Source organism: Pongo abelii, chromosome 2 (genome assembly GCF_028885655.2).
Source record: "Pongo abelii isolate AG06213 chromosome 2, NHGRI_mPonAbe1-v2.0_pri, whole genome shotgun sequence".
In the NCBI taxonomy this organism is placed as follows: domain Eukaryota; kingdom Metazoa; phylum Chordata; class Mammalia; order Primates; family Hominidae; genus Pongo; species Pongo abelii.
The window spans coordinates 17,761,042-17,786,568 of NC_085928.1; the positions used below are offsets into that span (position 1 = coordinate 17,761,042).

The window sequence follows — 25,527 nt, forward strand, 5'->3', positions numbered from 1 at the left end:
AAAGCAATTTAATGTCGTTGATTATACACGACCACTTAACTTTCTTATGTATAAGCTTTGTTAAAAAAAAAAAAGCTAAGCAGTTTTTCTCATTTCTATGCATGACTTTTCAAAATCATAAAACGTAATTTCAGAAAAGATTGAGTTTGGGACAAGGATGAAAAATACGTTAATTAGAATTACTAAATTAGTACCAGATCAGCATTTTCCCAAACTGTAGTTCTGACCTGCAGTACAAACTCTATGCTGAGTTTTTAAACTAACTCATTAATTTGAGCTATCTCAAATCATGCAACCGCCTCCATATCTCCCAAATTCACTCCTAGACACAACTTAGACCAAAAACCACGTATGTACTTCTATAATTAAAACGGGCAAAACGTCCTTACTTGATACACATTTCTGCCTTAAAAAAGAAAAAAATAATTCTGTGGGGCAAGCAGTGCGGCTATTACCCATATTTTATGCATAGGGCAACTGAAATCAAATCCCTGCCCTAGGCTATTTAACAGCGGAACCCCCAGTAAGGATCCGGGGGTTCTGAGGTCTAGTCCAGCCGCGTTCACATTTCGAGGTCGGCTCTGTGAATCCTCGGACTTTAAATTCCTGCGGTTTTCTGTCATGGAGATAAATCACCACTAAATTCCTGTGTGCTCACAGAGTCCTGCAGACACGGGCCCCACTTTTAAACTGAAAAACAAGCTGGGGACGGGGGAGGGGGGGGCACGCGACGCGCGAACCCTCAAGGCGAGATAACCGAACATCCTTGGGCTGTTTGCCGAGGCAGTCTTGGAGCCCTGGAATAGGTCACCAGGCTCCAGCGACTATAAAGCGCGGCCGCCGAAACCCGGTCCGGCTCAGATGACAATTTGGCAGCCTCTGGGTGTCTGCCTCAGCTCTGCGCAGCCCATGCTGCGCTCTTGCCACTCCGCGTCCCGCGCCTCGTGAGGCAGAGCCCGCCCCGGACCGGCGCGCGCACCCCAGGGCCTCGCGTCGCGTGACTCGGCCTAGGCGCGCAGGATTAGCGCCCGCCCGCGCCACTTCCGACTCAGCCCTCGGTTCAGGTTCCGGGGCGTCGCAGAGCTCCCGGCCTGTGGACTGCGCGCGGCGCTCTGGGGAATCCAGCGCCACGCGCCGTGCGGTGGCCAGGATGGAGGAGGCCGGAGCGGCGGTGGTCGCGGCCGGGGAGGCCGAACTGAACTGGTCCCGCCTCAGCGTGTCCACCGAGACGCTGGAGTCTGAGCTGGAGGCGCGGGGCGAGGAGCGGCGCGGCGCGCGGGAGGCGCTGCTGCGGCTGCTCCTGCCTCACAACCGTCTGGTGTCGCTGCCACGGGCGCTGGGCAGCGGCTTCCCGCACCTCCAGCTGCTAGACGTGAGCGGCAACGCGTTGACCGCGCTCGGGCCGGAGCTGCTGGCGCTGCGCGGCCTGCGCACGCTGCTGGCCAAGAACAACCGGCTCGGCGGGCCCAGTGCGCTGCCCAAGGGCCTGGCCCAGTCGCCGCTCTGCCGCAGCCTCCAGGTGCTCAACCTCAGCGGCAACTGTTTCCAGGAGGTGCCTGCCTCGCTCTTAGAGCTGCGCGCGCTGCAGACCCTGAGCCTGGGCGGCAACCAGCTGCAGAGCATCCCGGCTGAGATCGAGAACTTGCAGAGGTGAGCGGGTGTGTGCCGGAGGGTGGGGAGGCCTCGGGCGTTGTCCGGGAACCCTGGGGCGCCGGGCCTGGGCACCTCACGTTTGTCACGTAACTATTTCCAAGCTTTCTCTTTAACTGTGCGGTAGTGAGTTCTGCCCAACCATCTCAGCAAGTTGTTGTAAATATCTAGTATGATCGCATGTGTGACTGTTTGGTATGTTGTGTTTGGCCTATGCAGATTCTCGGGGCATTTTTTCTGTCTTCCTTATTGAATCTGGGGCGTGACCCGAACTGAGTGGAAACTCAAAACTGATGTAAATCAGAGGTTGTCACTTCTTTGCTCAGAAGTCTTCCGTGGTTTTCCATCTCTATAGATCAAAGTACATGCCTTTGAGCATGGCATACAAGGTGCTCTGATCTAACCCTTGCTTTCCACTACATTTGCAGCTTCCTCTTCTCTGTGGCAGTACCAACTACCATTTGTGGAGTTCAGTGACCTATGCATTTTCCCACGTAGAGAAAGCAGCTTGGAGTTGCTGGTAGGCACTCAGTATGTGTTGAATGGATGCAGTGCCTCTGTACACGTGCTGTTTCCCTTGCTTGGAATGTTTCCTTCACCTGGCAAACGCCTGTCATCCTTCAAAAGCTATCTCAAGTTATCATCTCTTGTGATTCCTTTTTTACTACTCCCTGCACAACAATTTTTTTCTTTACTACTCCCTGCACAAAAAAGTACAGCCTATACTGTACCTTCTCTGTGCTTCATTCATCCTGCCGTTGCATTTACCTTATTGGATATAATTCCTTGTTTACAGGAATTATCTGCTTCATCTACTAGATTATGCAGTAAATATGTTAAATTTAATTTTAGGAGGAAGCAGAGAAACAGGATAATAAAAGTGCCCAGTGGGGGAGTGGGAAATAGAGCCAAATGTATTGTACAAAACGAAAAAGAGGTATCTTCCATCTGTAAGATATTTTCACACTTTATTGTATTTTCAGAGTTAACAGAACGTTAAAGGTAGAAGGGACCTCAGAGTTAAGTGTAGCAAAAGAATACTGGCCTGGGAAAAAAGAACTCTTGGTGCTCCAGCCTTAGGCAAGTCACTTGTATCCTAACTGTAGCTTTCTAATCTACAAAATGAAGCATTTGGGCAAGATTTCTCTTCATTTACTCTTCAATAGATATTTATTGAATACCTGCCCTGTGTCAGGCACTGTCCCAAGTATTGGGGATACAATGGTGAACATGATCCAGGAGACAGACATTAAACAACTATGAACCTCATTATTTAATTACAGTGGTTATGAGTTCTATAAAGACCTACAGAATGCCTTGAGACAAAATGACAGAGGCGCATGGGAAAGCCCAGAGGCAAGGAGGGTACCTACTAAAATTCTGAAAGAAGGACATTGTACTGGGAAGTGAGCAAGAGGGAAAGTGGCAAATATAAATTTGGGCAAGTCAGCCCATGTCAGGTCTTGAAGGCTGTGATAAAGTTTGGATTTTATTCTAAGTGCACATGAGAGAGTTTTAAGCATGTGTGTTGTTGCTGTGCAAGAATGGAGTGAGGAGAGGGTGAAGAGATAGAGATTTTGAGGGCTGGTTTGAATGAGATCATTGTAGTGGGACGAGAGTTGATGGTAGCTTATACCAGCTTGATACTAGGAGAAATGATAAGAAATGGAAGATTTGGAGAAAAGATTTAGAGGTAAAATTGACAGCCCTTGGTTCCTTCTAATTTTAATGTTACATAATTCCAGCCTTGGAATTTTCTTAATATACTAACAGGAACCCAGGGAAAGTATTATTTCCATTGTATGGGGAGAAAAGTATGCAAAAATCCCATTTATTTAATACTTACAATGCAGTAGATCCTGTCATAGGTGCTAACTATGCTTTTTAATACTCACAATGATGCCATAAGATGATGTGCTCCCATTTTTCAGAGGCAGAAACTGAAGCTCAGAGAAATTAAGTCACAAGATTACAAGGCTAGTAAGCATTGGAACTGTATTTGACCTCTGTGGTCTGTGACTCCAAGCCCTTGAATTCTGCACAGTGGCAGAGTACTAGAACCTGAATCTTTGTCGGAGGGTTGGAGGGTTATGGTTTTTTGTTTGTTTTTGTTTTTTGTTTTTTTGAGACGGAGTTTCACTCTGTTGCCCAAGCTGGAGTGCAGTGGCATGATCTGGGCTCACTGCAATCTCCGCCTCCTGGGTTCAAGTGATGCTCTTGCCTCAGCCTCCCAAGTATCTGTGACCACAGGAGCATACCATCACACCAGCTAATTTTTGTATTTTTAGTAGAAACAGAGTTTCACCATGTTGGCCAGGCTGGTCTCAAACTTCTGACCTCAAGTGATCCACCCACCTCTGCCTCCCAAAGTGTTGGGATTACAGGCGTGAGGCACCGCACCCAGCCTAGAACTTGACTTCTGTACTGTTGGATTTGTGATCAGGAGGATTTGTCAAAGTCATTCACATAGTTGACTGATCTTCTGACTCAATTTTCTGGGCTAACAACCTTGCTATCTGTGTTTATTGTTCATTGTGTCTTTGACACCAATAATGTGTGATATCTTTAACGTCACTGTTTTCATTTTTCAGTTGCGTGCTTTATTTCTCTTTACTGCTAAGAATCGGTAAAGGTTTAGGCTATGCTCCACATATAAACTCTGATTGTAGGTTAAAAGGGTTGTGTAGAAATATACTCTGAGCTAGAAAAAGCCTTGGCAATGACCCGATTCGTCCCCTTCTATTTACAGATGAGGAAACTGAGATTTATTATCAGTGATTTGCTTGAGGCCAGATAGTGACAAGTGAGAGTTATGTGGTTCAGCCTTCAAACACTGCTAACTATTCACTACTAATATGATGCATTAAAGCTTCAAACATGTAGAGGTGAAGGTTTAGTCTCTTAAACTACCTGTCCAAGAACACCATCTTCTCTTAGAAAATACGTGGACCCTCTAGACTTCATTGGTTACCCTGATTTGTATTGATATTATGTATGCCATGCTGCTTTTTAAACCAGATCTAGTGTTTTGGCACATTAAGAAGATATGTGTCCTCTGTAAGAGCAATTATTAAAATAGTACAGACTATATAATCCATAAAAACTCCCCCACTCCTTCCACTCTTCATCATTTAAGGAAGGAATAACAAATGAATACTCATGGCTTAATTGGTGTCATTGACCTCTCCAGATTTCGCAAGGTATCTATGTTTTCTATGCCCTATTGATTCTTTCCCCTAGTGGCAAAATCTTTTTTTTTTTTTTCTAACGTTTTCTGAAGGATCACTTTCAAAGTATAACAAATAAGTAGATGCTGAAAATCTTACTTATTTTTATGATTAACTTCATTCCCCTGGAGTAAATTAGGCTATCAATGTGAACCATGCGGTTGTGGATGTAGATACTTTCCATCAAAATGTGGTTATTCTTCGGCAAATAAATGTAATTGTTTGGCTGTAGTATATGGGCAAATTTGTTTTTGTTACATAATGCTGAAAAAGTAGGTATAATTCATATTCTGACTTATTTTTCTGAATCATACCTTTTATTCTTCTCAGTTAGCTTAAACATTAATTGAGGAAGAGCTTAATAGCTTACCACTCAATGGCCAATAGACTTTATTTAAGTAAACAAAAGCTTCAGGATTGTTTGGCAAATCCAGTATGCTAGATATTTGGAGAGTAGGTTTGAGCACAACTGAGTTTCATTGCTACTCTCCTACAGTCTTTTCTTCTTAAGTAATGCCTTCCTTTTTCTGTTCATGATGCTTCTCACCATCTGTTTGATGTGGTTTTGAAAGATTGAGATAGGAGGGTGTGACAAAACAAAAGCTAAAAGTTAATGCTCTCAAATGTTTTGAAGTTAGTGTACAATAGGTTAATATCTTAGGAAGGAGACAGATGACTCAACCAGATGATAGAATGCAGTGAAGTATAAATGAAAACGCTTTTCCACATTTAGAGTCACATACTGAGTTTGTCACTGGCTCTCAGCATCGTCCCTTTGACTTTTTTTATTGCCTTAATTTGGGGCAAGTATCAAGAGATGATGCATCTATTTGTGTGTTTACTTTTGAACATATAGGTACCTTATAATCCTGTGGTGTGTATTAGTATTTGAAAATCATTTAATACAAAGATGCTACTTCAAGAAAACTTTCTTTATCCACAGATGTTCTTATCTTTCTGTTTCTTTTCCTTTCTGTTTTCTACCTCTTTGTACATTCCTTTCTTACTTTAATTCCATCTCCCTTTAAACAACCATATAAGATAGGATTAATGTATATTTTTATTTTTTTGTTTTTTGGGGTTTTTTTTTTTGGTTTTTGTTTGTTTGTTTGTTTGTTTGTTTGTTTGAGTCAGAGTCTCGCCCTGTCCACCAAGCTGGAGTGCAGTGGCACGATCTCAGCTCACTGCAGCCGCTGCCTCCCAGGTTCAGGTGATTTGCCTCAGCCTCCCAAGTAGCTGGGATTACAGGCACCTGCCACCACACCTGGCTAATTTTTTTTTTAATTTTATTTTCAGTAGAGACGGGGTTTCACCATGTTGGCCAGGCTGGTCTCGAACTCCTGACCTCAAGTGATCCGCCTGCCTAGCTTCCGAAAGTGCTGGGATTAGAGACGTGAACCACTGTGCCCAGCTTAATGTATATTTTTATGATGTTCGGTGTCAGTTTTATTTGATTGGAGAAGCAGAAAGCATTTTCTACTTTTACTTGTGCTAGCCTGTTTTTTTCAGTGGGTCATTGGTACTTGATAAGAGAAAAGGCATCCACTGCAGTATCCCTAAGGATTGGAAACATGATTCATTTTTCAAGAGACAATTTTAAGGTCGATATATTAATGCTAAACAGGAAAGGAATAATTTGTTCCATAAATTTAGTGAGTACTTTTCTTGTTTTCTGTATTCCTCAAATACTGAAACAATAGAATTGTTCCAACCCTAATTAACAGAGTTGCAATGTTGATAACCACAAGAACTTAAACCCTACAGTTTTGCTACAAATTCAACAACAGTTTCCTTTCTTCTTAAAGAAAAGTGTATTTGGAAACAGTAGAGTGTGTTATAGAAATTTAATTCCCAGAAATCATCAAAAGGTGTCAAGTCCCTAGAAATTTGGAAATTATTTGAGTTAGAAAATAAAAAATAAGCCTGAAACTGTAAATTTAATATGATGGTTATGTAATTTGATTAGTGTTATTCATCAGTTGCAAAAGAGAATTTACGTAATTGCAAAATCATGGCCTTAGTTATATTTTAGAACGTCAGATCCTTTTCTGCCAAAGTCAAGGTAACTACTAAGGTTTGGCATCCTTTCCGTCTACCTTCCCTGTCCACTTCCAAAGCATTGAAAGAAGACATCAAGTACCAAATGACCACCAGAGACTAGTTTTTCTTGGTTCCTGACTGTCTTAATAAGTTCAGGCTACTATAACAAGACATAAACTGAGTGACTTATAAACAACACAAATTTATGTGTCACAGTTCTGGAGGCTGGGAATTCCAAGATCAAGGTCCTGGCAGATTTGATGTCTGGTGAGGGCTTTCTTCCTGATTCATAGACCGCAGTCTTCTCACTGTGGCCTCACATTGTTACGGGATCTCCGGGATGTTGATTTTTCTGACTGGAAACCTCTGTGGCCATGGCACTTTTGCCCAAGTTCTTGTCCTGCATCCAGGAAGAATGAGGTACACAGACAAGTGAAGGGTGAAGAAGAAGAGTTTTATTTACTGTTAGAACAGCTCAGATGAGTGAGTAGCTCCTCTCTGTAGGCAGGTGGTCCCTTCAAGTGTCCAGCTCTCAGCAGAGAGGAGGCCCTGGAGAGGGTGGCCCCTCTCCTCAGGCAAGTCATTCGGATGTCTCTGCAGGTCTCTGTAGCTCTTGGAGGTCTCTGAAGCTCTCAGCAGAGAGGGTGGTTCCTCTCTCCAAGCAGATCGTCTCTGCAGCTTTCAGCTTAGAGGATACTCCTCTCTGCAGCTGGTCACCCCATCCCATCTTCTCTCTGTCCTCTTCCTCCTCTGCCCTGTTCTGGCTGAGCCCAGGGCTTTTATGGACCTCAGAGGGGAGGAAGTGCATGCTGATTAGTCCATGGGTGACCATGGGCAGGCGGGGAGAGGCACCAGGAGTCCCCATTCCCATCTGCCCGACTGGCAGCTTGGCCCCCAGCCTTCAGGCCCACCCTGGTCCAAAGGTGGGGCCTTACTGGGGACCCACCCTCTTCTGCCCAGGAGTCAATCTGCCTCCTGCTGCCATTTGTGGTGCCCCTGGCTCAGCCCCAACTCCTGCTCCAAGATGGAAGCAGGGGCTGGAGAGAGGCCAGGCAGTGGGAGAAGACACCCTCGAGCCTGCAGGGATTGTGGGGGGGATCCTTCCTGGGGCCCCCAAGGGTGCAGGCTGCAGAGATACCCAGCTCCTGCACCTGGGAGGATGGCTGTAGCCGCTCGCGGGAAGGCAAATCCTGCCTGCTCCCAGCCCTCCCCCAAGAGCACAGGGAGGCTCAGATCCACAGTTGCAATTTAGGTGGCTGTAGCCCCACCCAGGAGGGTGGGGCTTCTCCCTGCCCTGTAGATCAGGAGGCCTAGGTCTGCAGCTGCAGGTTGGGCCACCACAGCTGCACCTGGGGAGCTCCGGTCCCAACACAGAAGGGGCAGGGCTTCCCCCAGCTCCATGGAATGTGCAGCCCCAGCCATGCCTCCCTGTTACATCAACATGATGGAGAGAGGAAGCAAGTTCCCTTGGGAATCTTAGAAGAACACCAATCGCATTAACGAGGGCTCCACACTCTTGACCTTATCTAATCCTAATTACCACCCAAATACCCCACTTCTTAATACCCTAACATTAAGGAGTTAGAGTTTCAACATGAATTTTGGAAGGGCACAGGCATTCAATCCATAACACTGACCTAAGCAAATAGAAAGGATAATATTTATACTTGCCCTCAGACTCACTCTTCCTTTTTTTACTTTATTTTTTTCTCCCTCTCTAGACTATATTGCAAGTTATTATTTAGCTATCAAATCCTTTGTAAAAAGGACGTTGAAGTTTGCTCAGTTTTTTACCCCGATAGTTTTCTCATTGAAATAGTTCCTTTTCCAGGGACCTAGTAGTTTCTGTTATTTGGACTCCAAATATTCTATTCTGTTCTGTTCTATTCTATTCAGGTAGCTGTCAGCATTGAAAAATAAGGATTTCTGAGTAACTGGGCAGTAACTTATGCCATACTTGGTAGAATTTTTAAAACTCTGCCTAGGAACTTTTTTCACCAATGCTTAAAGCACTTGCAGTAGGAGAATTCAATCTTGTAACCAGTTGACTTTTGCTGCAAGATAATCTTTGAAAGAGAGAGAAAATAACATAAAATTAAAGTTATCTGCTTACTTTTTCTAAACATTTTAAGTCTAAAGAGGGAAATGGAATTTTGAAAAGCTTTACACGATCAGAAATATGTTTTTTAAAAGTGTCATTAATATATACATATATTTGTTTGTTTGAGAGACAGTCTCACTTTGTCACCCAGGCTGGAGTGCAGTGGTGCCACCTCGGCTCACTGCAACCTCTGCCTCCCAGGTTCGAGCAATTCTCCTGCCTTAGCCTCCTGAGTAGCTGGGATTACAGGTGCCTGCCACCTTGCCTGGCTAATTTTTGTTTTTGTTTGTTTGTTTGTTTTTGTTTTTTTAGTAGAGACGGTATTTTACCAGTTAGCCAAGCTGGTCTCGAACTCCTGACCTCAAGTCATCCACCTGCCTCAGCCTCCCAAAGTGCTGGGATTAGGTGTGAGCCACAGCACTTGGCCTAATGTATTTTTTAAAAAGACAAAGTGTTAGGTTCAAGTTGGCATTTTGAATAACCACACATCAAGGAAGGCTGAGATTATGAAAGACAGAAAAATTATACTTGAGAAAATATCTGTAATAAGGCAATCTGCAAAGAAGTTTTAATTTCAGAGAGGTAAAGGAAGGAACTTCATCAATGAAGCAAGAATAGGGAGTTTTAAAACTGACAATTATGAAAACCCCAATTGGAGTTTCTAGAAATGAAAAAATATAATTATGAACTAACTAACTGGACTAAAAGGTGGACAGAAGTCAGCTGAAGAATGAATCCATAAGCTGAAAGATTTTACTGAGTTATTTTCCTGGAATTCAGCTTAAAGAGATAAAGAAATAAAAAGTATGAAAGAAATATTAAGACATAGAGGATAGATCCTGAAGTTAAAACTGCTGAGAGCAGCTGGGTGCGGTGGCTCATGCCTGTAATCCCAGCACTTTGGGAGGCCGAAGTGGGCAGATCATGAGGTCAGGAGTTTGAGACCAGCCTGGCCAACATGGTAAAACCTCGTCTCTACTAAAAATACAAAAATTAGCCAGGCGTGGTGGTGGGCGCCTGTAATCCCAACTACTCGGGAGGCTGAGGTAGGAGAATTGCTTGAACCAGAGAGGCAGAGGTTGCAGTGAGCCAAGATCGTGCCACTGCACTCCAGCCTAGGTAACAGAGCAAGACTCCATCTCAAAAAATAAAAATAAAAAAATAAATTAAAAAATAAACTGTTAAGTGCAATTCTAGAAAGACAATGAAAGAAAGACAATGCGTGAAGTAATGGTGGCTGAAATTTCCCACAGTTAAAGAAAGGGAGCTATCTAAACTGATATCTTAACATGTCATAGTAAAACTTTAGAACATTAAAGATGAATAAGAAAAAATCTTTACTCCTATTGAGGAAAGAAAAAAAGATTACCTACAAAGGAACAATAGTAATATTGGCTGTGATAAGATAATGGAGCAGCATCTTTGCAGTGCCAAGGAAAACTAACTGCCAATCTAAAATTTTATGCCCAGCTAAACTATTACTCAAGAGTGAGGGGAAAAAATTAAAACACCAGAAACAAAGGACTCAAAGATTAACAACCATGAGTTCTTGCTGAAAGAACCTCTAAAGGATGTACTCCAAGAAAAATGAACCTTAAATAACAAGCCTCCAAAAAAAATGATAAACAAAATTGGTAAAACATATTGATAAATCTGAATCAATTTACTGATTGGAAATAAAATAAATTGGTAGAAAATCAGGGTAGAACTAATTCTAGAAGATGATATGAAGAGAAGGACAGACGAGAGCATGGGTATGTGTCTGAGAGTGAGAGAGAGTACAAAGAAAATTGAAGGGGGTAACTCCTAGCAAAATAGAAATAGCATATACAGTTCAAAACAGTAGAAGTAGAGGGAAAAGAACAAAAAGAAACTTGAGGAGCACAATAAGAAGCAGAACTAAAGGGAAAAGGTATGTGGAGAGACACCATGATAATAGAAAACACAAGTCCGAACATATCAATCATCAAGTTATGCTCCATTTATAAAGAGTTACACTTAAAATAAAAATACACCAATAAGTTATAAGTAAAGGAATAGGAAATGATGTACCAGGCAAATCTGTCATTTCTTATCTGAAGTACTGGATTAAGCTCCAATCTGCTTTTCCTCCTTCTACTCCTGCCCACGGTGCTCCCCTAACCACTTCTCCAGTTGTTTGCCACTCAATAGCCAAAGTGATACTTCTAAAGAGTAAGTCAGGTTAAATGACTAACCTTTGTTCAGAACTGTTTTTTCAAAACGCTCTTACAGAGGCCCAAAGGGCATTCTGTGATGTGGCCTTCCCAGGCTACCTCTCTGATGACCACACTCCCACCTCAGTCATTCTGATCTACTCATCTACTCAAACTGGCTGTGTTGCTGTTTCACAACACACCAATCACTTTTCCATTGGGGTTTGTACTCAGTCATTTAGATCTCTGTTCAGATGTCATCTCCTAAGAGAAACTTTTTCTGACCACCCTCTCTAGAGTGTCACTTCCATCACTATCTGATTGCTCCCTTTTTCTTTGTTACATTTAAAACTATCTGGCATAATGGACATGTTATTGATTTATTGTCTGTCTTGTCACTAAAATGTAAACTTATTCAGGTCAAGAACTTGAACTTATTTACATTCTATTCCCTAGAGTGGTGCCTGGCACATTGTAGGTGTTAGTTCATATTTGTTAACTGGGCATTTTATATGATAGATAATATTATTCCATTTTTAAAAGGAAGAAACTGCAAGATTAAGTAACTGATCCAGATTTTTATACTGATAAGTTGTAGAGCTGGGATTGAATGAAATAAATACCAACAAAAATAAAACTGGTAAGCAGTGTTGATAATCAGAGGACATAGATTTCAGGGCAAAATGTATTTAAAAGAAAAAATAGAGGCCGGGCACCGTGGCTGACGCCCGTAATCCCAGCACTTTGGGAGGCTGAGGTGGGCGGATCACCTGAGGTCAGGAATTTGAGACCAGCTTGGCTAACGTGGTGAAACCCCATCTCTACTAAAAATACAAAAATTAGTCAGGCGTGGTGGCAGGGACCTGTAATCCCAGCTCCTCGGGAGGCTGAGGCAGGAGAATTGCTTGACCTAACTCGGGAGGCGGAGGTTGCAGTCAGCCGAGATCATGCCAGTGCACTCCAGCCTGGGCGACAGAGTAAGAGTCTGTCTCAAAAAAAAAAAAAAAAAAGAACAAATAGAAATGATTCATATGAATTAAGGCTCACTTCAGGAAGTTTTTAGCAGTCATGAGCTTGAATGTATCTGTAGTATAACTTCTGTATATTAATGGGAAAAAAAGCAAAGATTGACAGGACTCTGAAGGGAAGAAGGAAAATCATGTTTATAGTAAGAGACTAACTACCAGAGCAAGAAGGCAAAATAATAAGAGAAAAAAAATTTGCTCAGTTAACGAGCTCAGTCATAATAGCTACATGTTCTTTTCGTACATATAATACATGAATGAAAATAGACCATGCTCGAGGCCACAAAGGAACAAAGTTATGCAGAATATATATATATTTAACAACAGCAGAGCTCCCAACAAATTAATGAGATAAAGCTGCATAATTCATGAGAAAAATAGGTAAATGATATGAACAGGTAATTCTCTAAAGATATACAAATGTCTAAAACCATAAAAAGATGCTAAACTTCACTAATAGTTAGGGACCTATTTGCGGATTAAAAACACAGAATGGTACCATGTTTTATACCATCAAATAGTAAATAAATAAATAAATGCTGGTGATAATACTAGGTGTTGGCAAAGTTGTAGATTAAGGAGTGCTCTTAAATACTAATTATGGATTTGTAAATAGCCATGGCTGCACAAGGTAACTTGGCTTTATCTGTTAAAATTACACCTTATATTCTAAAATCTGCCAGTTCACAGGCAATTCAAGGGAGGGAGACAGTATTTAGTGCATCTGGATGGGGTCAGGGCTTCATAGCTTTAAAAATATCATAGGGAATTCTTACCGTGGAAGTTTGGGTAACACTTTAGTAGGCTGTTTTCTCTCACATTTAAAGATGTTTTGAAAAAACAGTAGTTCTACTGAGTTAGCAGATTTAACAGGAAGATAAAAGTAATACAGTATTGGGAGAAAAAATCTGTATGTGTTTGTATACATTTTATTTATTTATTTATATATAGTATAATATATATAAATATATATATTTTATATATAAATAAATATATATATATATAGTAAGAACTGATCCTGCTACCCCCTGCAAAAATCTTTTGAAGGAAGCCTTTCAACAGTAATCATCAAAGAGTACTCTCTTTTTTTCTATTTTGGTGCAACATATGCCATGTCTAAAATGTTAACCTATTGTTGGAAAACAGTATAATTACCTGGAACTTTGATTTTATAGTAGTAGACAATTTTCACAGCCTCTGAAGAGTGTATTTGCTATAATAAGAGCAAAGAAGAAATGTAGAGACTTCATAGTTTTACAGTCTATTCAAAAACAAGCTAGTGGTTTTCCCATTGCCCATCAGTGCATCAATCAAATCCAAGCATACTAGCATAGAATTCAGGGTTCTTGTAATCTGGTCTCTCTACAACCTTAATCTTTGATTCCTCAAGATGAATTTTCTTCTATTAAAAGGTATATTCATTGTGCCTTCACAAGCCCTCTCCTCCAACCTGAAGTGTACTCTTTCTTCTTGTCTAAATGGGCTAAGTCCATAGCCCAGCTGAAGTCACAGCCCTTTGGGGAAGCCTGTTCCATTCAGAACTACTGTGGCCTTTTTAAAACTTTTATCTTCCTTTTCGTTCAACTCCTAATACCATTTATGGTTTGTCCCTCTTATTTTGGTATTGTAATGCCTATTTTTGGCCTTGTTTTGTGTTTCATTATAATGTTATCTAACATTGGTCTGTCTTGTCTGCTTAGCTATAGTATAAGCTCCCTGAAAATTGCATTGTTTCTCTAGAGACTGAATAGCACATAGCAAATCTTAAGTAAAACATTTGCTGAATGAATAGATGAAACGTGTTTTTTGTAGTAGACACAATGGGGTATCTTTTTCAACTTTATTTACTCTTTTGGTTTTGTTCATTTATTTTTGCAGTTTAGAGTGTTTATATCTTGGAGGAAATTTCATTAAAGAAATCCCACCAGAATTAGGAAATCTGCCTTCTTTGAATTATTTGGTATTATGTGACAACAAAATCCAAAGTGTACCTCCTCAACTTTCACAGTGAGTAGTTCCAGGCATTTGTATATACACAGACATCTATGCTTAGTAATTATTGTCTTGTATTCACTCACATGTTTTTATATGTAGAAAAGAATTAGATATTCTCAAAGTAAGTGATATGTTAATTATAGTTTTGAGGTTTGCTGCGAACTGGGTTTTTTAATTTCGCTTTTCAATGCTCTGGTTTATTCTTCAAAATATTTGTTCAGTCTATTTTCTGTAATCAAAGAATTGAGTATTAGCATATATTTCCCTAGGTTTTATGGGACTTTTAGTGATTTTGTATTTGATATGAAACATTTCTATCCTAATTAGGCTTTATAATGTGAAGGATCTTGGTTTCTATTGCATTTGAAATCTTTCCTTTTTTTAGATATCTGAATGAAAAAGCATGCCCACTGCCCACCCCCAAATCTTCAAATCTAGGTTTTATAGCAGTTAGCACATCAGAACACTCTCTAAGTATTCTAAATTCGCCAAGATTGCAAGGGCAAAAGTCCTTCATGACATTTACAAATCTGCACTTTGATCTAGTTTCAGCACCTTTTCATTTTACTTCAATTGACCTTAATCTTAATTGCTCATTCTTAAGGGGAAATCAAGTTCTGTATACACACATATATTCAATGTTTTTGATAGTTACGTTGTTTACTGCCATTGATTTTTCTACTACATTTATTCTAGATTACATTCACTTCGTTCCCTAAGTCTTCACAATAACTTGCTGACATATCTGCCTCGAGAGATCCTCAACCTTATTCATTTGGAAGAGTTGAGTTTACGAGGAAATCCATTGGTTGTTCGTTTTGTTAGAGATTTAACCTATGATCCTCCAACTCTCCTGGAATTAGCTGCACGGACCATTAAGATCCGAAATATTTCCTACACTCCCTATGATCTTCCTGGGAATCTTCTTAGATACTTGGGTTCAGCCAGCAATTGCCCAAACCCAAAGTGTGGAGGTAAGTTAATTCAGTATTCATGTTTCCCACTTATTTAGCTATTTTTTAAATTAAGTCTTCTTTCAGACAAAAGTAGTCTCTGTTTCTGTTCCCTTCATTTTTTCACTCATTTATCAGAAAGACATTTCACTCTGGATTTTTTTAAAAATTCTTTTTCATAATATTTTAGGATTCCTACATAAGGAACATACGCAGGAAGTCTCATCCTGTCTTGACATATGATAATAAATCAAGATGGTAAAATGAGAGGAAACACAAGGAAGTATAAAGAGTTCTGATTATTTAAAAACTGTTTCTAAAATGTTTGGACACCTTTTATTTTTTATTTATTTATTTGTTTATTTTTGAGACAGAGTCTCGCTCTGTTGCCCAGGCTGGAGTGCAGTGCCGTGATCTTGGCTCACTGCAAGCTCTGCCTCCCAAGTTCACGCCATTCTCCTGCCTCAGCCTCCCGAGTAGCTGGGACTACAGGCCCCCACCACAACACCCGGCTAATTTTTTTGTATTTTTTTAGTAGAGACAGGGTTTCACCTTGTTAGCCAGGATGGCCTCGATCTCCTGACCTTGTGATCTGCCCGCCTCGGCCTCCCAAAATGCTGGGAATACAGGTGTGAGCCACTGCGCCCAGCCCACCTTTTGTATTTATTTGAATGATATTTTCTTAGACTCACCATTCCCTGTATCAGATTTAATCAAGATGTATGAGAATGGGCTGAATGTGTGCCAGTTACAGAATGTACCCAAAACTTTATATTCTTTTAAGTCCATGGTTCAAAATGTCTTGAGTTTAGAGCATTTGAAGAGAATTATGCAAATGATATAAGGCAGAGTCAGGTAAGTATCCCAAGGAATTCAAAATGCTTCTGGAAATCAAAGGAGGGGGAGAGTATATTTAATTAGATCTGGAAACAATGAGCTAATTCTTGAGGTATGAATTAGATTTTGCTAGGATAAAATTGAGGATAAGAAATTTTTCAGATGGAGAGTACAAAGTGGAGACAGAAGAGTATGGGGCAGACTGTTGGATGAGTAGTAATTTGCCCCAAATGTAAGGTTAGGGGAGTAATGAGAGTGAAAAGCTACATTGAGTCCTGGTTGTGAAGAGCCTGAAGGGCCAGGGTGTGTGGGTGAGAATTAGTGACTGATAGTAGGTCATTTTTCACTTTGGCTCCCTCATAAAAGACTACTTTTAAAAAATCCAGTAGGTACTGAGGAAATGCCGCATAATGATGATCAAAACCAGGTGAGACTTTCTCTGGCAGTCCGATTTTGTCTTGAAGTTATTACAAGGTTAAAACGGAGAAAATTATCAAATTCTTCAAAGATTGTTAAAAGATAAAAAAGACACTTTGAGTTTAAAAAAGATAATGCTCTGGGTCATTTCTGGCCACCCACTCTTAGAAGTAGAGATTGCAGCACTGTGCTTTTCTCTGATTGTCCATTCCTAAATTAGCTTTCACAGTGACAGAGGAAAATACATAGGGCAGCATTCACACCAGACCCTCAGGCCTGAAAGTCTAAATCTCTTCTTTGAATTCATGCTTTTCTGGAAATGGACCTCTACAGGAATTCTCTTTTCTCTCTTAAATATTTCCTTAATGACTTCTTTAGTATACTGATGTGCCATTTATCTTAGGAACAAAAATGCTTTAAAAATTACCAGCTTAAGGCTGAGTGTGGTGGCTCATGCCTGTCTGTAATTCTGTCACTTTGGGAGGCTGAGGCAGAAGGATCTCTTTTTTTGTTCTTTTTTTTTTTTTTTTGAGACAGAGTCTCGCTGTATTGCCCAGGCTGGAGTGCAGTGGCACAATCTCGGCTCACTGCAAGCTCCGCCTCCGGGGTTCATGCCATTCGAGGCAAGAGGATCTCTTAAGCCCAGGAGTTTGAGACCAGCCTAGGCAACATAGCGAGACCCCATCTCTAGAAAAAACATGAACATTAGTTGGGCATAGTGGCATGTGCCTGTAGTCCTAGCTACTCAGGAGGCTGAAGTAAGAGGATGGCTTGGGTCCAGGAGTTCAAGGGTCCCATGAGTTGTGATCATGTCACTGCACTCCAGCCTGGGTGACACAGTGAAACCGTGTCTCTTAAAAAAAAAAAAAAGTATCAGTTTAAAATTTGAGATAATCTATGAAATGAACCATTAGACATTTTCCCCCTCAAATTTGTTAGTTATTAAACTGTAACTTAAACAAAAGTACTTTTATATTCTCAGAGATATTTTTCTTTGTATAATCTGAAATCTTATAAATCACAAGATAGTGTTATACTGCTTTAGTTCGTAGTAACTCGCATAATGCTTTATTTCTTTCATCTGTTTTCAAGAAGCTAACACATTTTGGGGGATTTATTATTGGTCTATGACTGACCAACTTATTGAATGTATTTACTTTCCTAAGTCATTCAGAGTAATATACCACAAATTTCCCCTTTTTTATACTTACTACAAAATCAAAAAAAACTACATGGTTAGTTGAGATATCAGGAAAAAAATAGAAGTGGAATTCATTGTTTTTCCTTTGCTTGGACCACATCTTTTAATTTTGGTCCTTTATGTGATAAACACACAGTATTTGGTGCCAGAAGAAACTTAGGCAGAGTATAGAGCTTGAGGTTCCTCTCTAGAGAGGTGATTGGACCAAAATTCTAGATGTTCTGGTTAAACTGCAACCATTGTGACAGTCTTTGTCTGTTAGAGATTTGCAGTATCATTTTAAGGACCAGCTAGAATCCAGAGGCACAGCAACATCTGCTTTCCTCTCAGCTCTAGCTCTGTTTTTACTTAACTGAAGGGCCACAGTCGAGGAGCACTAACCTAGGAATCAAAAGGGCCAGATATTACTTTCAGTTTACCTGACGATGTGTAATTGTATGAGAATCAAGTGAGATCATCAGTGAAACGGATTTGAGGCCTGTAGATTTACAGTCTTTGGAAATGTAAAATGGCATTTATTTCTTTAAATTTTGCCTTCCCAGTACATAAGAACAGGAGTGCCAAAAGTCATCCCCTTTCTGAAAATTTTTTGTATACTAATTCTTTAAGATAATTATTAAAGGAGTTTTTATGTCGTTTTGTTTTAGTCTGTGACTGTAGGGTAGTACCAAGGGGGTGGCTTGGGTAATAGAGAAAGGGCACCTCAGGTATCCTAAAATCTCCATCAGCCATTGCCCCAAGTCTCCCAGAGAAAAGAAGCTAGGTACACAGTGTCCTTTCTGTGCCTGCTCCCTTTAAGATAAATGTCCTGGTTACCTCTTTGCACCCAGATTCTACCTTTAAGACCTTCCAGTAGGTTTATAGACAGCTATATAAGCAAGTACTACTTCTGCTTAAGATTCGTAACAGAAGATGGTGTATGACATTTCTCCAGAACGCTGGAGAAAGGGCTGAAAAAGAAATTGATTCCTTGCTTTGTAGTGATTACTTTGTATTCCTTCTTCTCTTTAGGAGTCTACTTTGACTGCTGTGTCAGACAAATTAAATTTGTGGACTTCTGTGGGAAGTATCGCCTCCCACTGATGCACTACTTGTGTTCACCAGAATGCTCTTCCCCTTGCAGTTCTGCCTCTCACAGCTCCACATCCCAGAGTGAATCTGACTCAGAAGATGAAGCTAGTGTTGCTGCACGCAGAATGCAGAAAGTTCTTCTTGGTTGAACAGGAGTGCACGGTGGTGTGAAATACTTAAAAAACTGAGCAAAATAGTTAGACAAGAAAATAGAGCTTGAAGTTCACTAGAAATCTTATCTTAAATGGTCATCAAAGAGTCTGGGGTGATAGAAAACATTTTGTGTTTCATCTACCCATTCAGCAGGAATGAGTCCAGTCTCATGTTTAGATTATTTTAACATAATTTGTGAATGATAGTTCCACATTTGGCTGATAGTTTGCAGTTTTCACTCAAGTTTTGCATGAATCACGAAGCAGAATGGTACCTTTTGAAGAGCAGTTCTGCAATAAGCCATGAGTAGTATAACTTTTGGAAGTTGAGATGGAGAAAGTGAGAAATTATCAAAGCTATAATTGCCAGAGTTGCCCTTGGGTTTAGGTAGAATGCTGTATACCATATATACTATATACCATATATACTATATATACCATATATATATTATATGCCATAAACAGGATTAACCCTCCCTTTTTTAATTGCCTGTATGTCTAGATTACAGAACTATTCAGAGAAGCTCACAGATGGTTACATGGGACATAAACCTTTCTGACAAACTAACTGGTAAAGTAAGGCATATAACGTTTACGTGAGATATTAAAACTTTTTCATTATTTTCCTTTGTTCTATATGATTGCTGTTAACCTTATGTAATCTAGCAATGACTGTTATAGTGCCTTAATCCAGCAAGGATATAAAAATGTATTCCAGAAATAATGCCAGAGCAACCTATAACCTGACATACCATGCAGAACATTTTAAAATATTCTTTAACAGAACTAGGTAAATAACTGTGTATCTAATATCTGATCTCATGGCCCTCTTAACTTTTTTTTGTTTAAATGTGCACTCATCCCTTATAAGCACATTACTTTTACACTTAATGGTAGGCCACAATCTTGATCAATCTGTTCATCATAAGACAGAGTAAGAATATTTAACAGAAAATTCTAAAAGAGATAGAAGTTAGGAAAGCTTCTTTATATCTTGCATTAAATGGGTAGGGAAAAAATATGACTCTTGCCCATGTCATGTACTGGACCATCTTTCTCTACTTTTTAAAGAATAATACAACTAGAAAAACATCACAACAAGCCAAATAAAAATGGGGAAAAGGAGTCATTGTCCTTATACCTAATGGAACAGTTTCCAGAACTACTTTAACTATGGAAGCATTTTTGAAAATAAAGTATTAATAAAATAGAAAAAAATATTAAATATATTGTATCCTTAATGTATAGCAGGAAAATAGTTTCACAAATTAATTGCTATTAGAAATTACCAAATTTTTATTAACTAATATGCAATACAAATTGAATAATAGTACAACTATAAGTTGATATAAAGTAAGTGCTTACTGGTAATCATTAAATAACTAATAACATGACTTGTTGGTTAATGTTAAACATACAGTAAGAAATGTTAAATATACAGGTCAGATAGGCATTAGAACATCAGGTGATACCTTTTCTGATTTCTGGCATTCATGGCACACCATTTCTTAAAAGCAGATTATTGTATAACATATACATGTATTAGGGTTTTTTTCATATATATTTTTTATTTTAGAAGAAACTAGCATAATTCAGGGTTTATGTGTTTATTTGTATATTAATTCATGAAACATGAGAGTTTCATGAACTGCAGATGTGAAACGCTGCTATAGAATGAATCCCTTCACCTTTACCTTGTTATAATGTAGTAAGATTTTGTTTTCCTTTTGACTCAGAAATTTTCTATGTCTATAGAAGTAATCTATTATGTTCCTACTGCCTAGAAGAGTGATACATGGGTGATTATATCATAAAATAGAGGTTTAAAGTCTTTGCTTACTTCTCCATGTGAGCCACAGCAAGCTGCAGACTGTACAGTTATGAAAGGTAAAGATGACTTAGGCTGTGCCTAAGTGACAAATGTAAAATGTTTTGTAAATAAGTGACTTTACCTAAGATACATAAGATATTTTCATAGAAAATAATGTATTCATAGTAAAATACTCAAATTGATAGGACCAATTTTTTCTGGCCTAAATGCTTATGCCTACTTCCTAATCAATTATCAGCTTGACTTAAGTAACTGCTTGAGTAGTCTTCTAAGAGTTAGTCTTTGTAAAATAAATGGATAGGTATGTAAATATATAACCTTACATACCCTTTCCAGCTTCCTAGAAAGGTCTACTGCTTCATCTTTTACAGCTGTAAATAGGTCCAACCAGAAACAGTTTCTGGCCTTTGCATATAAGAATATAGATGTATGCCACAGTATTATTTCAACAAAATGTTATGGTTCTATGTATAGTTGAAAAATCTGTGATCAGTGTACAACTGTCTTTTGGTAATTTTTAATGAAGTCTACATTTAGCCGTTGGTTTTATCTTTCTTAAATCTTTGACCTAACCTTTTGTAAGAGCAGCTAATAATTTCTAAGATTTTCCCTGTTTCTTTTTCCTACCTTTCCTTTTCTCATAACTGATTGGAGAAATTAATCAGAAGTCAAATACAAGGGACTTCCTAATCTAGAAACCAGATAATCAGCTCCCAGGTCATATAGCTAACTATGCATTTAAAATAACAGTCTGTCTCTTTAGTTCCTAAGTCATATATTTGTGTTTAATTACAGTAAATGAACTTTAATTGGGGTTTTTAAAAGACAGAATTAGCGAAGTCTAATTTTTATAATGAAATAAGTTTTTGATATTGCTCTACTTGGACAATTTTAGTGACCAAAACTATGGATAAAACTGCCTAAGCATAACATTAATATATTTAGAATGGCATTCTTCAGTGCTAGTATTTGAAATTGGAATTAGTACATTGTGCATTTTTTGTAGTCTTTATCCCTAGAATCAATTCTCTCAGCATCACCAAACTGAGTTGGTGGAATAGTGCTAAGATTCTGGGCAATAGGAAGATTAATGAATATGCTACATTGATTCCAGGGTGCCAGGGATTGGCTGACATTAAGGACCAGCTGGCTACGGTCCTCAGTATTCTAGTATTTGAGTAGTGGAGGTAAATCCAAAGGCGACTGGTTATATTTTACTTCTGAATGTGTGCTGAAGTGTCTCTTGTTCAAAAATTCTTGATATTTGGAGCTTCAAGTTACCACATTTAAAAGTAAAGACTTGGCACGGTGGCACACACCTATAATCTTAGCACTTTGAGAGGCCGAAGTGGGATCATATGCAGTCAGGAATTTGAGACCAGCCTGGCCAACATGGTGAAACCTCATCTTTACTAAAAATACAAAAATTAACCGGGCGTGGTGACGCACACCCATAGTCCCAGCTAACTCCGGAGGCTAAGACAAGAGAATCACTTGAACTTGGGAGACAGAGGTTGCAGTGATCTGAGATCACTCCGCTGCACTCCAGCCTGGGTGAGAGTGAGACCCTGTCTCAAACAAACAAACAAAAAAAAAGATTTGCATTGTAAATTGTACCTCAAATTTGAGCAGTTTTTGTGTTTGTGTAAATTAAAGTAAAAAGCAGTCCACAATAATGTTTTGTAATAGTGCACACCATTTCTACCAGATTTTGTAACTATCAGATTTAAACAAAAAAAGAGAAGGAAGAGGCTGATTGCTGGAGTGTTAAAGAAATCTTTAGAAGCCACAGGGCTAGAAGAGAAGTCACCAAACACCTAGGGACAGTCCTAGGCCAAGAAACCACTTTAAAGTAATAGTGAATTGTTTTAAAATTAAGTTATTGAGTGGCCTACTGACTACCATCTGAAAGCCTTTATCACCAAATTTGTTCAGCATTTGCTATTGGGAGATTGTCCATATCCCTCCATAATTAAGGGCCAGCAAGTAATAGGATCCTCTTACAGCCAACCTTGCTCTTCCCAAAGGGAGAAAGTAATACATCATTAACCTGGAATTTGTGGTATAACAGGTAGCCTTGGTTAATGTTTACCTTTTCACTATGTAAAAAAGAAAAAACACACAGCAAATAGTGCAAATAAAATTTGGTCTTTTAAAGCATTTTAGCAGTAGCTATTTATGTAAAAAGTTAATGGTTATTATTCCTAAATTTTCATAAGACCCTTGGTAGACAAAACTATCAATTATATTATGTATATATAAGGTTAGTTAAGCTGCATTTAGTCAGGAACATTTAATTTTTACCTAAATGATCCTTTTTTCATCCAAAAGTAGAGATTTTATTATGTCATTATGACTATTACTCCCCATTTAGTCCAAAATAGTGAGCTTTTAAGTTGTGCCAGGTACTTAACAATAGTAAAAGCTATTGTATAGATTTTTATGCAATGTGACCTATAATACATAGTTCTGATTCCTTCTGTATTGAATGTCCCTGTTTCCATATTAAGTGCTATACCCTATATAACATTAATGAATTTAATAGTGTATAATTTTGGGCCAGGTGTGGTGGCTCATGCCTGTAATCCTGGCACTTTGGGAGGCAGAGGCAGGCAGATCACCTGAGGTCAGGAGTTCGAGATCAGCCTGGCCAACATGGCAAAATCACATCTCTACTAAAAATACAAAAATTAGCCAGGCGTGGTGGCGCATGCCTGTAGTCCCAGCTACTCAGGAGGCTGAGGCAGGAGAATCGCTTGAACCCAGGAGGCGGAGGTTGCAGTGAGCCGAGATCGCGCCATTGCACTCCAGCCTGGGAGACAGAGCAAGACTCTATCTCAAAAATAAAAATAAAAATAAAAAATTGCGTGCAATTTTGTATTTTCATAGTCGTATCTTTTTAAAGGTATCAGTGATTTCAGTTGTGGTCAGGAAGTATGTGCCTTAAATCCTCTACTCTAGACCCAAAGTTTGGAGAGCTATATTATTTAATAAGTTGTTTGTGACAGCCTTGTTACCATTTTCATTTGATTTGAGGGAGAAAGACTGTGATCCTGACAGATTCCTTTTCATAAAATGGCCTAATGTGTATCAGTCTAGGACTTCTGAGGAGGGAACCTCTACCATGCATTCTGTCCCAGGATGTCAAAGTCATAAGAATCAGGGTCCCCTGAAATAAAATCACTGAAAAGATATGTTCTCTTATATATTATTTTAAAAATTTATCTGGTGCCACCAAAGAATGACAGCAGTTTCTAACCAACTTCATATTTATAGCATCTTATGAAGATATTGTAAGGCTTAGCATATTTTGCCACTGGTTTTCTTTGTAATATAGGTTGAAAGTGAGACATGTTTGAATACTTTTGTATGTAAATATCTCCCATTCTTTTTCTATCTCTTCTTGGTCTATATTTACTAAGAACTGATATTTAAAAAACAGTTCACTAATGAACTCTGCATATTATTGAGCACTCACAGGGCAATATTGATTTGGGTGCTACTAGACTTTTACCTAACATTAGTCTTTCTCAATAGTTGTAAGGGACAGTATTCAATCCAGTAAATATTAAAGTGTATTAGTTTAATGAAGGTTATTTATATACTGTCATACCACAGAGCTATGGTGGAAAGAACATCTGCATTCACCAGAATGTACTTGTTCCTTTGGCTGTGAATAAATTGGATAAGACTTTTTTATTGTAAGTTCCAGCTGTTGGAAGATACGGGGATAAGATTGACATTGCTGTTGCAGTATTGCAAAAACATGACTAAATTGGTTAATTATGTCTACCGCTTATGTTTAAGAGAATCCTTTCACTAACTTAAATTGTTAACATTGTTGTGATATTGAGAAAGAATATTAACCTAAACAGTCACTTTACAACAATCATGTAAAGACGTGTGCCTGCAGTTGAGGTTTTTTGCATTTCTGAGCCTGCTTTGTATTCATGAGAAACAAAAACATAATGGGAGAAAAGTTTTAAATAACCAGCATTGTAAGTTTTTGCAAAGTTTGGGATGTCAAAGTATTAACGAAGGATACTGAAAACATACTTTTACTTTGGTCAAATTATTTTTTATGATCTGATTTCTTAATTTTCTGTATTTGAAATCTTGCAAATTAGGAATATCTACATCTATAGATAAATAGATAAATAAAACTTAATGGTAGAAATAAGTGTAATTCAGCAACATGATTCAACAATTTTTATTTTTAGGGGAAGTTACTGTTTATTATATTAATATCAAATTTATATATTGCCTTGTAATGCTACATACTCTTAAAAGAATATACGGGCTACTTCAATTCTACCACCTTCTTCCCCCTCCCCCAGGACATACAAAAGATCTTATATTAACCAGTCCTCTGTGTGAATTTTGCCATATCAAAACATTGTGCCTTATTTTAATAAAACTGTTTTGTTGGAATCCAGTTCTATATTAAAGTCTCTATAATGTTGATATTTGCCTGATTACTTGTTACATCATTGAATACATACATTAAGTATGTACTAACATTGACTCTGTTCTAGATGCAATGGACAAAAGATAAATTGGACTTGTCTTCTAGTCTTCCTTCTGCTTCCACAGTCTCAATAGACTTACGGGTGCATGCTCTAATAAGAAATTGGTGAGATCATCTTGCTGACTAAGGCCAGTTACTTCTTGTATTTAGTACAGAATCACACAGTCTTAACCCAGAGTAATATAGTTCTAACTGAGCACATTGACATAGCACTTCCTATCAATATTCTATAGTGCCATTATTTTGGTGACATTAGAACACCTGACATTTTTCTAGATTCCAGGATATGGAAAAATATTGTGGTTTTAAGTTGGGGTAAACAGAG

At 38.9% G+C, this 25,527-nt stretch overlaps 1 protein-coding gene across 1 annotated transcript; it reads left to right on the top strand.

Annotated features, from left to right (window-relative positions):
• Positions 1 to 777: 777 nt before the first annotated feature.
• On the top strand, positions 778 to 25,138 carry LRRC58 (leucine rich repeat containing 58). Its single transcript, XM_009238481.4, has 4 exons — positions 778 to 1,650; positions 14,096 to 14,224; positions 14,909 to 15,186; positions 18,632 to 25,138. Exons 1-4 carry the CDS (start codon positions 1,151 to 1,153, stop codon positions 18,838 to 18,840), a joined length of 1,116 nt encoding a protein of 371 aa, XP_009236756.4. The 5' UTR covers positions 778 to 1,150; the 3' UTR covers positions 18,841 to 25,138.
• Positions 25,139 to 25,527: the final 389 nt, after the last annotated feature.

Bases quoted from the DNA above. Each gene is read 5' to 3' on its own strand.
- LRRC58 (XM_009238481.4), top strand. From the start codon at position 1,151: ATGGAGGAGGCCGGAGCGGCGGTGGTCGCGGCCGGGGAGGCCGAACTG. The intron at 14,225-14,908 runs GTGAGTAGTTCC...CATTTATTCTAG, and splicing joins GTACCTCCTCAACTTTCACA to ATTACATTCACTTCGTTCCC. The intron at 15,187-18,631 runs GTAAGTTAATTC...TCTTCTCTTTAG, and splicing joins CCCAAACCCAAAGTGTGGAG to GAGTCTACTTTGACTGCTGT.